This window comes from Temnothorax americanus, unplaced genomic scaffold (assembly GCF_048541705.1).
Source record: "Temnothorax americanus isolate GAGA-0224 unplaced genomic scaffold, ASM4854170v1 Scaffold3, whole genome shotgun sequence".
NCBI classification, from domain to species: domain Eukaryota; kingdom Metazoa; phylum Arthropoda; class Insecta; order Hymenoptera; family Formicidae; genus Temnothorax; species Temnothorax americanus.
This window is the reverse complement of record NW_027509442.1, coordinates 1,835,396-1,846,565: the sequence shown is the minus strand read 5'-3', so window position 1 is coordinate 1,846,565 and position 11,170 is coordinate 1,835,396. Positions and strand designations below refer to the sequence as shown.

Here is an 11,170-nt window from a genome sequence, read left to right as displayed (position 1 = left end):
CAGCAAAATTTTCAATGTTGTCTGTATAATTGTCATTCTTAATTTCTAATGTCTCTTTCCACATCGAAATAATGAGAAATTGATAATTCTGTCTATGCGTTAATTTATTGCGGGTAATATTTAACATCAGGCTATATACTCGCCGATTAAGCTAATCGGAGTTTGTTCTGAAGTCGTTATTACTTAATTTGATATTAATTTTTTAATCAATTTTGTTTCAGCATATTCATAATAATCATATAGTATACAACGTATCAAATACACGCATGTCTCCCGTGAACGCATAATTCAAGCCTAGTATATTCATTCACGATCGAACGAATATATACGCGTATTCGCACGAGGAGAGGATGCACTGATATAAACTCTGTGGTGACTCTGCAGCATTTAAATTGTTTTCTTTATTAAAATCTCAACTCTAGAAACAACGTAGAGATATGAACAGCCGCCTAGCGCGAGCCATCACGCGGAGCTTTCGGATCGAGTAAACATTGCAATCCCAGGATTTAATAATTAGGTAGAGCCTTCGACTTTTTTTTTTTTTTTCAACGGATTTTATAATTCAAAAACTTAAAAATAAATATCTCCATAATCTAACGTACATATATGTGATACTTTCGTTCAACAGTTCGATAGGACTATCGTCTATCGTTATATAATGTATAATGCTAGACTTACAAGCGCCGTTTGCGCGGCAGTCGATCAAAACGAGTACAGTAAAAAATACTGCGTGGGGTGAGCGCGCGCGTGGTAGGTACCGCAAAATGAGAAATTACATTCCGTTTTTAAATACACATGCCTACACACGGGATTTACGACGACAGATTTCACATATCTTTCGGTTTTTGTGTGCCTGAGAAAGAGAGAGAGAGAGAGAGAGAACACGCGATAGACAACCGTAATAACCGCGTAACGTATATACATATATATATATATGTATATATATATATATATATATATATATATATATATGTATATATATATACATATATATACATATATATATATATGTATATGTCTCAATACTGTATCCTTCCTTCTTCTTTTCGCTCTTTTTCCTCTTTCTAAGGCGCAGTCGAATCGCATCGAAACATATAAAACAATTCCATAAACTAACGCTATAAACTAACTTACAATTTAAGTACGCGCGACGAAACGGGCTTGCCGTCGCGCGTCGTCGCGAAATTATGTCTCAGACATTATACAGGAGAGTCATTCTCACGTTTGGCGTGTTCCAAGACTCGCGTATTATTACGATTATTCGCGATATTGACCGTGCATGTAGATTTTAATACTAGTTTTAGAAGAGAGTTTTGTCGCAAGCGTAGCGCTCGTTTGTGTGTGTATTGCTTTGGCATCATAGTCGGTGCAGTTCGTACATTTCGGCGATGTGCTGCGTGCCTAAAAAAAAACAGAAGGTCAAAACACCATAAGTCTCGCGTATTCGCGGATGGACAAATTTTGCTGATGCTGAATATCCGTCCGTAAATGATTTGGAAGTCGGAAACGTATATGCGTCCTCCTATAACGACCGAGTAAGTATATCGGGAAAATGATCCCACGCGCGTCCGGTGCTCTCTGTCAAAAACGTTCATTAAAAATTAACGCGATCGTGCGTCTCCCGGCATTAAATGCTAAACGGTAATGCAACGCTTCACCTCATCAAGACTCCCAAATTACAAACGAACGGCATGGAATTCGTAAGCATTTAAATCTCGTTAGCACACTCTTCGCGTCTATGATATACAACTGCATTTAATCCGGATTATAGACCGAATTGTAATTTTTGGGTTTCTTGTCTCTTCAAATTTGGGAGTACGCTTCATGAGGTTTACAACAACGGTTTGGTATTGTACACAATTAACACGACACTTTTCTAACGAGATTTAACTGCAACAACTCAATCATGTGATCGTACAGATTATTTTTAGGCCTAACGTGTAAACATCATAAATTGCTTTGTGTATAAGCACGTGCTCTGTAACAAATGATAAGCATGTTATAAATATATCATCCTGAGCCAGTTCAAATCCAAATTGCAATTGTAGCCGCGGTATTATCTATATCGGTTGAATAATTCATTTTTATTTCAAATATAACATGTCTATATTATATTTATATATATTGTGCGTTTCAAAATATATTTTTATTCTTTCTTATTATCTTGTTTGGAAAGATAAACATTTTCATAAGATAGATATAGTCCACGAGAAAATTACATACCCGGTATAAGAATGTAACTTTAGATAATTCAGGTCCCTCGTTCTTGTTCGAAACAACGGAGGAACAATAACATATTTTGCTGTTTAGTTAGATTTACCTTTCATTCAGAGCGAACACGTTTCGTTTTCATTATAATTTTTTTGTTATAATTTTTTGTTTTTCTCTTGTTCATTTATTATATTTTTAAGAAAAATATCAAAATATATAAATGCCTGACTGAAAACGATGGAAACGTTAACGGCTTAAACGACTTCGTTATATTTTCCTTTGAGTATATATAGCTCCTCGATAAAAGAGTTAAAAGTCAAGATATAAAACACTTAAAAGCTTCATCCCTGAAAACGTTAATTCCACGGGGGGAGAGGGGTAACTTGGTCCATAGGATAAGATTGTATTACGCTAAGGAAATCCGGTTGAGTACTTTCTCACAGGTGCTGAAAAATACACCTCTGATAATTTCACAAACATCCAATCGCGGGCATCTACGCAACAGCTAATAAGAATCGGGCTACCTATAAAAGTACACACGTCGTTCTACCAATAAATAATTAATCAATAACAGTAGATAATTATAGAAAGAAGAACACATTGTCGTTAGAAAGGTAGGGCCAACTTTCAGAAAAACTTTCACGAAACATAGGCCAGATTTCATTAAATCGTGTGTTTCTCGTTTATCCGAATTCGCAGGAAGAGTTTACTAGTACACTAAGATAAAAACTACTACTCCACATATACGTATTAATCGATATTTGTATATTTAAATATTTAGCGATGTACTCTAAAGCTACGAAATTAGTATTTTCTTACTAAAGCGACAAACTATATAAATTATATTGATAACAATTCAAAAAATTCTCTAAACAATTTGATGAAGAGTTGACATTCACGTTAACATTACACTAAAATTTTATTTGTTAATTTTATTATTGTATTAATAGATTTTTTTTTTTTATATTCACCGAGTCTCTGTAGTCAATGAAGATAACGTAACATAATTTATCGTGCGGAAATTGCGTGAGGAAAAATGCATGTGCCATTTTTTTTAATAACTTAAAATCGCGATCCAGAGATTCTGGCGTTTTATTATTTTTTTAAATTGTGCAGATGCAGTGTCACTCGACATTTCATCGTCCGTGTTGTCGTCGCGTGGCGGTGTAGCTACCGTGGACAATCGTGTACTCCGGTTACTCAACGAGACATTGCATCCGAGAGAGTGCATCGTGAAGAAACGCGCAATTAAGTACGTACCCATCGATACTTACGACAAATAATATCGGAAATACGTTCGATTTTTAAAAGCGAAGCGTAACGATAATCACCGAGATCGATTGAAAAGAACTTTAGGTCCCAAATGTATCGCGCGAATGCACGAGGACGTCCGTAGCGGCCTGGCTTTACTCGTGTGTGTGTGGAGAGATTATAAGTACGTCTCTGAAAACTCAACGTCAGAAGCGGAAGCGCGGGAGGATTTTGTACAAATGGAAATACCCCCACCGATAGCACTGTCCGATGTCCCCTCGCCGGTGGGATAGTCGGCAATGATGAAGGACTGTTTCGGTTGACCTTGTCTGCAACGACTCGTCCCGGTTCCCTTCAGGACGTCGCGTTCAGCCAGCTTCTGCTTGAGAGTTAGAATCTTTTCCTCTTTCTGAAATACATAGGATAGAATATGCAAGAATAATCAAAGAGTACATAATGACAGCAGATATGATAATTAATCGATAAAACATGGTTTTAGAACGGGTTTGAAATAACATATTTCTATAGAAGAAATGTAAAGCTTGTGCACAGACAAAAGAATGTAACGGAAGAGAACAGCAAAAGCGCGGAGTCGGCGGAATGACGGTCTCGCTGGAGCACGCTAAAAGAAAGCTAAACGCTTCAACGCATAGCTCTTTTACACTTCTAGTGTGCCGATTCTACTCCATCGGTACAAATAAGTTTTATTTTCGCAAATAACACCGACATTGTATTCTTACCACGGCAATGAGTTTCTGAAGCTCGTCGTTTTCGGTGAGCAGCTTCTGATACTTCTCTTCCTCTTCTTTAGATACCGCGCCGTCCGGATTGTATCTCGACTCGGACTTGTCTCGGGGATGCCTGATCACTTCGATGACCTTCGGCACGAAGATGAGAGCCATGCTGAGGAAGCAACAAAAAATAGTGGCCAGGGCCGAGAAGGCGTAGCTCGCGTCCTGCTGGCTAGAGATGACCATTACCACAGGTACCGTTATGAGGCATAGAACTACGATATTATATATCGACATTCCCACGTATCTAGAATCGTTGATCAGTTTGATTTTGAGACTTCTCGTCTCGTAAGATAGAAAGAGCCCGAAAGCAAGAACAATTCCTTTATAACCGTAGATCAAGCCTGGAAAAAGATATTCACAATTTCTGTACACGACTTTTACATCGTGATAGAATTATATATAGGTTCGCACGCACAGTACTTGTTTTCTGACACATGCGTGCGCACGTGTCTTCTTGAGTCAAGAGTTGCACTCACCGAGCCACAAGCTATTGTGTTCGCTCTCGCAATGTTCCAGTTCGGGTTTGATCATTGCGTCCTCGTCTGTGTAAGGCGGCAGTTCCAGGGCGAAGCTCTCGATTCTCCGACGCAACGGGTCAATCACCTGCCAAGTGACGAGGAGGACGATATCCACTAACAGCAACCCGCCCAGCATAACGTACAGCTTCCACGGCTCAATCTTCTTCTGTATAGACGAAACTTTTTGTTTAGCCGTCAATGACTAAAAGGAATCGAGAATAGGTTAAAGATGCGGGACATACGAGCGGGAACAGCAAACCATGCAGGATGGTTCCATCTTCATGAAAAACTAAAAATCAGTCTCGTTACTAATGAGGAACTCGAGGGGAAAAGCGGTACGATTGTCTTCGCAGATGAGTCGTCTGGCGGAGGAGGAATATAATGATAACTATGCAGAACTATATGTTTCATGCATATCGCGCTACAGCTCGCAAATATTATACAGATCATTCGTACCGCTTTACCAGCGGAGAGACTCGATTATCCGTAGTTAGTTTACGACTTACTTTTCCTTGATCGGCTTTCGCCTTCGTAGAGAGTCGATGGACCCTCCACACCTTAGTGAACATGGCCCCGAACGCCAGGGTGAAACCGACCGACATCGTCCACGCTCTAGCTTGGCAGACTATCAAAAACTGCCACGGTGTCACGAACCTACCGTCAATTCCTATACACAACACGGCCAAGAAGCAGCCTATTATTCCCAAGAGCATTATCGTGTTGGCGGTGGGATGAGACGAATATATAACTCTGAAAAGTAGACATCGGTTGTGTTCGGCTATCGATTGTAGATTGCGGCCTGGTCCGCGGTATATGTTAGATAACGTATCAACGAATGCAACACGATGTAGCGTACGATATAGTATGATAGGTATAGTATACGTATATATACCTTCGGTGCCTATTATAGACGTTAAATACGATCAATCCAATGGCTATCGCGATACCGAGCATCGACAAGGTCGCCATACTTATGAACAAGGGCAGTGACACCGTTCTCAAAACGGTTCTTATTATCGTTCTGTCCTGTGGCACCTTGCCGCCGATCCATCGCTCCACGTTCCGCCACGTCAGATTGTCGCTCTGCGTATCGTAGTACCCCAATTTAACGTACTTTCCGTCGATCACTTGCTCGATCTGCGTTAGAGCGATCCTGTCGCCCTGCGAGCTGAACGCGACGTAACCCTGCGGGAAAAAGATTTAACCGTAGCCAGAAATTGAAGGGAGCGGACGAGCGAGTTTCCAGCTGCGGCACTACGTACGGAAACTCCGAGAAACTGGGTCGAGTTTACCGCCGCGTATATCTCGTCGGCGATCTCTTTGTTTTCGTAAGTGAAGTTCTTCAAACTGTTCCCCAACTTGCTCAGCCTTTCCATGGTTCTGTTAAACGCTGATGGTAGAGACAAAGAAGAAAAAAAAATCGATGTAGACGATTATTGGTTGTCAACTTATTGGATATTCATGCGTGTATCCGAGAAACTCACCTAGAGCGACGGACCAGACGGCGTCGTAGGCAAGGGGCGCCTCCTGGTATCCCTCCGGATATCGATTGTTATCTATGTCGTAACCGTCGTCCTTCAGCAGCTTGTTCAATCTCTTTCGGAAGTCCTCGGCGGTCATGCCGCTGATTGTCGTGTCGTTATTCTGATTCCACATGAGCGCCTCGGTGGTTAGATGTCCCTCCGCAGCTATTCGCATTTGCTCCTTCGTGCAGGTGATGCCCTCCTTTTCCAGATTGATCTCGAACCAGTCGTCCTCGTACCAGCCTATGAAGAACCACACGTAGGACTGGCCGTACAGCTTCTGCTGATAGAGCTCGCAGAGCACCCGCCTCGCGGCTACGACGTAGAACAGGCCGACGATTATCCGCGCGTCCTGACGGCGTAGATTCTTCACTGCGTCCGTGGGATCTGACAGGAAGCTCTGACGAGTGACTATCTCTATCCCAGCTTCCTTACACCGTGCTTCTAGATCTTCGACGGTCTATGACAATTTGACGCGGATCAGTTTTACCATCTATTTATAATACTGACGGCGATTCATCACGCAAGAGACAGCTATTAATCCTTAATCCGATCAGCTTGCAGAGGGTGGGTAATATATAAAGATATTTTTTTAGATAGGTAATATAATATAGGCAAGTAATGTATAAAGTGTAATAAGACCCATGGGATAAACTTTTAGGGGATGGCAGGTCCCACCAAGTGAATCAATTTTTGTTAAGAAATCCTTGTCCTTGCGGATCTACGCTCTGGTGTACATCGATATTAGGGAGGAGCTAATTAAAAGGATCATGATTCGAGGACTTTTGATTAAATCAAGGAACAATATTAAAATATTCCAAGCAGACATTCAATGCTACACAGACATGATAAATATAATCAGGCGTAAGCTAAGCACTTTGAACACCTTCTGTAATAAAATGTGTGAGTAAAATGTAAAAAACAAAAAATACAAAATAAAATTAAGGAACGTGTGTGGACTAGTGTATTGTAATATTTAATTTTATTTTTTGCTATCGCACCTGATTATATTTATCATATCCGTGTAGCATTGAATTTCTTACTGCTTGGAATATTTTAATATTGTTCCTGATTTAATCAAAAGCCCTCGATAATCTTCTTAATTAGCTCCTCCCTAGCATCGACTGGAGTGATGTACATCAGAGCGTAACTGTTCAAGGACGCGTCGGAAAAAACAAGGGTTCCTCAATAAAAATTTATTCTTTTGGTGAGAGACCTACCATCCCCTGAAGTTTGTCCCTTGTTACACACTCTGTTGACTCTGTATAATATTAGGATATTTTCTTAAAGTTAAGTATACAAAAGTCGAGAAATCTGTCTTATAGAGTCACTTTTTGATTTCTCAACTTCGTGAGAGACAAGCGAAATACGTTTTTGATATTCTTACCGATATGAACACTTCTTCGGCTTGCTGCAGTATCGCTACCCGAGACCAACCGAACTTTTGCAACAATTTAATTCTCGTGGGGTTGTGCACGGTGGCGGAAGGATGCGTCCTGAACAGGGTCGGGAATCGATTTCGGTCGGACAGCGCCGGCGACGACGCACCGTAGCAGAGCTGAGGATAAATATCAAAGATATGTTCTCATATTTCTTATTATACCACGAGAACACATGGCCGCGATGAAATACGAGATTCGCGTAAAACGCGATTGGGAGGGGGAGGGGGCAGAGTAAGAAAGAAAATGGGTAGGTATACTCACCACCACTAGGTTCCACATTTTCGCCGCCTCGGCGACCGTGGTGCATACCGTGCTGCACCCGGCTAGCAGCATTAATTTATAGGGTGGAAAGTATAGTAAGTTGTACATTACGGATGCGCCGAGGCCGGGCTCGCACTGAAACGTAGGGGTAATAAATTACAGAGATAATTTTATCGCGGCGACGGCGGCGACCATCGTCCGCCATTATAATACCATGCCATTAAAAGGATCTTCGTGAGTTTACCTCGCTATCGTTGGAATGGAGGTGCAACCTATATCCGCGTAACAAGTTCTTTTCGCGATTAACGTCCTCTAAGGCCAGTCGCGCGGCTGGCATGCAAGCCTGTTGAATAAATGATAATGCAATTCGGCTTGATTAATCCCCTAATTTGATGAGGAGTCGGCTTTGCACGCGGGGTCAAGAGCGGTGCCGTTCGTGCAAGGGTTGCTCGCGATTAAAAATAACCCCAAGGTTTTACCCCCGTCGCAGGAGGGATCGCGATCGCGACGTATTTATATTCGTGGCGAAAAAGTAATTAAATTTCGCACACGAGAAACCAAGAGAATTTTATGAGAAAGGATATTCAGAGGAATATAACGTCTATGAAATATTGGAAATACGTCCTTGCCGTGTTATATGTATCAACTAACTGAACGATCTCATTTATGTGGACTGAAGAAACTGAATAGTTCTTCGGTAAACTTGTTAATTGTGTATGCAGATTACTTTACGTGGTTGTGCCAACTTTACTCCGCGTAAAAAAAAACAAATAGACTGCCATCGCGTTTAATTCTTATAAAGTAAAGCAACAATTAAATACTGCATTATTTACCAAAAAGCAAATCATTGCGTTTAATCCTTAAATGAAGCACGAAATTAAGTACCGCGTCGTAGAAGAGCACAATGTTGCAAGGGCGGGTGCAATTTAAACGCGTTCGCTGGCGAAAAATAATGAATGCCTCGTGGAACTTTCTCGGTAAACTACCGCGGATGTCGGATAGCGACGATCCGGAAGGAAATACGCTCCGCCGGCGAGGGATAATTATGACGGGATAATAAAGAGGCGAGTTACTGAGCCGCGATTTCTCGATTCTTCTTATTATTATTATCGTTGCTGTCGACCCGTTTTGTAAATACAAGAGCTTTTAGGACTCGTGAAAAATTGCGTGCTTCACTAAATTGACTAAGGATTTAACACGATCCTCGGAGAGTCTGGCTTTAAGAACGCTCCGACGCGCAGGGGTTGGTTGCGAATAGGGGAGCAAAGAAAAACGTTCCTCCCTCATAGTAAACTTGCTCGCCGTTATGAGACGGAACTTCTAGAATCTGATCTCCAAAGTTTGTCTTGGCTCGCGAAGTTTGTCTTGGACATTTTACTATCGATGTCACAAGGTTATCGAGGAATTCGTGAGAGCGAGGAACGATCGCACAACAATTCGTCCCCCTTCGTAACGCACATACAAAATGAGCAGGCAGACACGATCCGTATCTGTTATTGAATTTATAAAGAAAAAAAAAAGATAATTAAGCCTCTCAGATCGCACTATTGGTAAATTTCTTAATTTTAGTACCAAAGTATACGATTAGTTTATAACTTTATTGATTTTTTACCTTCTCTTTACGAAATAAGATTGATTTGACATCTGAGAAAGTCGATTAAAGCTCTCGTAGATATATGAAGTTCTCGGGCGAAGAAGATATTAGAGCGATCACATCAATTTTTATCGACGATATACGTCGCGTACATTAATTAATAATCCAATTACAATTAATTTTGACAAATAAATCATTGTAAACGGAGCCTTGGGTATTGTCCTTTTATTTACCAGCTCAGCTTGCTGTGTTTATTTTCTCGAAATAAAAAGAAAAGTACCTTACGACACGTCGTTGTAATGTTATATAATAAATAAATGTTCACCCTTTAGCGACGTAATCATACAAGCCTCTAGTTTTCGCGGCTCACGTTTTAAAGGGAGTAAAGGGACCGAGGGAGAAGATCACCGCTCTCTAAGCTCCCTTACCTGGCCGCCCTGCCAGCCGCCCTCTCCGGCGACGGGGAAGATACCGCCGATGTGCAGGACGTTCTCCTCCTCGTCTTCGGGTGGTAGCGACGCCTCGGTCCAGAGCGCTGCCATTAAAATCACAATTAAGCCGAGCAACGTCGCGCATTGCCGATGAGGAAGGCCGCACGCCATTCCGCCAGCGGCGTCTTGCTCTTTCGCGCTCGCTCGCTAAAACCGTACGTTCCTCCCTTCCTCACCCCTCTCTCGCGCTCTTTCTCTCTCTCTCTCTCTCTCTCGCTCTCTCTTTAGCTCTCTCCTACGACATACCGGGTGTAGTGGGACACGTAGTGGCAAAATCGGCGGTGTGCAATGTCGTCGAGAAAGCGCTCACTGCCATCGTCCTCGCCCGATCTACCTCGTCGCCCAACCTAATCGAACACCCCTTCTCTCTTTCTTTTCCTCTTTCTTTCCCTCCGCTTCTCTCTCCCTCTCTCTCTCTCTCTCTTTTCCACCCTCTCCTTCTGTCGGTCTCACGACGCTGCGTGCGCGTTCGATCGCCCGCGAATCTCCTCGCGCGAACGTCACTCTCCTCTTCGTCCGTCCCGTCGCCTCTCGCCACTCGTTCACCACGATCGACGAAAATCTATTCCAACGCACAATTCCTTCTGCCCGTTCCCGGAAGCTTCCCCGTCTCTCCTTATTCCCGATTCAATTCCACGCGAGTTGACGTTCTTCTCGCACGCGCGAGAGCTCTCTTGCGCAATCCTCGCGGTTCGCGGTTGGGAACTGGCCAAGTTTTCGAATACTGGAATACACTCGGCGCGACTGGAGCAAGTATCGCGCTTCGCCCGAGTTTCGCGTGCGAGTGGGTATAGGCGAGCCGCGAGGGTGGCCAGGTGGCCTCCCGGAGATATATCGGGACCGAGGCCGATTCGATCCCCGTCGTCCCCGTCGGACAGGCGCGCGAGCGCGAGGGCCGACGATTCGCGGTCACAGGTCACGCTCGCTGCGGCAGGCGGCTGACGAAACGGAGGGGACGGCCGACGGCGCTCGTACTTCCGGTCTCGCGCAAGGGCACGATGGCACGATTCCGCATTCGCGTGGCCCGTGGCCGGGAACCTCGCGTGGCGGTAGCGGAGACGCGGAGAGAGAGAGAGAGAGAGAGA

The 11,170-nt window shown here is 43.1% G+C and overlaps 1 protein-coding gene across 5 annotated transcripts; it reads right to left on the bottom strand.

The window, feature by feature from the left end:
• Positions 1-373: 373 nt before the first annotated feature.
• Positions 374-11,170, bottom strand: Gaba-b-r1 (gamma-aminobutyric acid type B receptor subunit 1). Of its 5 annotated transcripts, none has more exons than XR_013257825.1 (13): positions 10,332-11,170; positions 10,023-10,129; positions 8,245-8,343; positions 8,001-8,135; positions 7,685-7,855; positions 6,259-6,757; positions 6,037-6,164; positions 5,667-5,959; positions 5,281-5,524; positions 4,733-4,976; positions 4,203-4,597; positions 3,486-3,871; positions 374-1,401 (listed from the first exon to the last, which is right to left on the bottom strand). XR_013257825.1 is itself a non-coding variant. In XM_077412017.1 (13 exons), exons 1-13 carry the CDS (start codon positions 10,399-10,401, stop codon positions 3,641-3,643), a joined length of 2,553 nt encoding a protein of 850 aa, XP_077268143.1. In that variant the 5' UTR covers positions 10,402-11,170; the 3' UTR covers positions 374-3,640. The 5 variants fall into 5 exon arrangements, 4 of the variants coding, with proteins under 4 accessions (XP_077268143.1, XP_077268141.1, XP_077268139.1 ...); XM_077412017.1 differs by having other exon boundaries at positions 374-3,654; positions 3,718-3,871; XM_077412015.1 differs by having other exon boundaries at positions 3,718-3,871; positions 10,332-11,169.

What these genes read in the sequence shown, in the direction of transcription:
- Gaba-b-r1 (XM_077412013.1), bottom strand. Translation starts at nt 10,401, where the DNA reads ATGGCAGTGAGCGCTTTCTCGACGACATTGCACACCGCCGATTTTGCC. An exon ending in TACGTGTCCCACTACACCCG is followed by an intron (nt 10,130 to 10,331) that starts GTATGTCGTAGG and finishes TTTTAATGGCAG; the next exon opens with CGCTCTGGACCGAGGCGTCG. An exon ending in ACACAATAGCTTGTGGCTCG is followed by an intron (nt 4,598 to 4,732) that starts GTGAGTGCAACT and finishes ATCTTTTTCCAG; the next exon opens with GCTTGATCTACGGTTATAAA.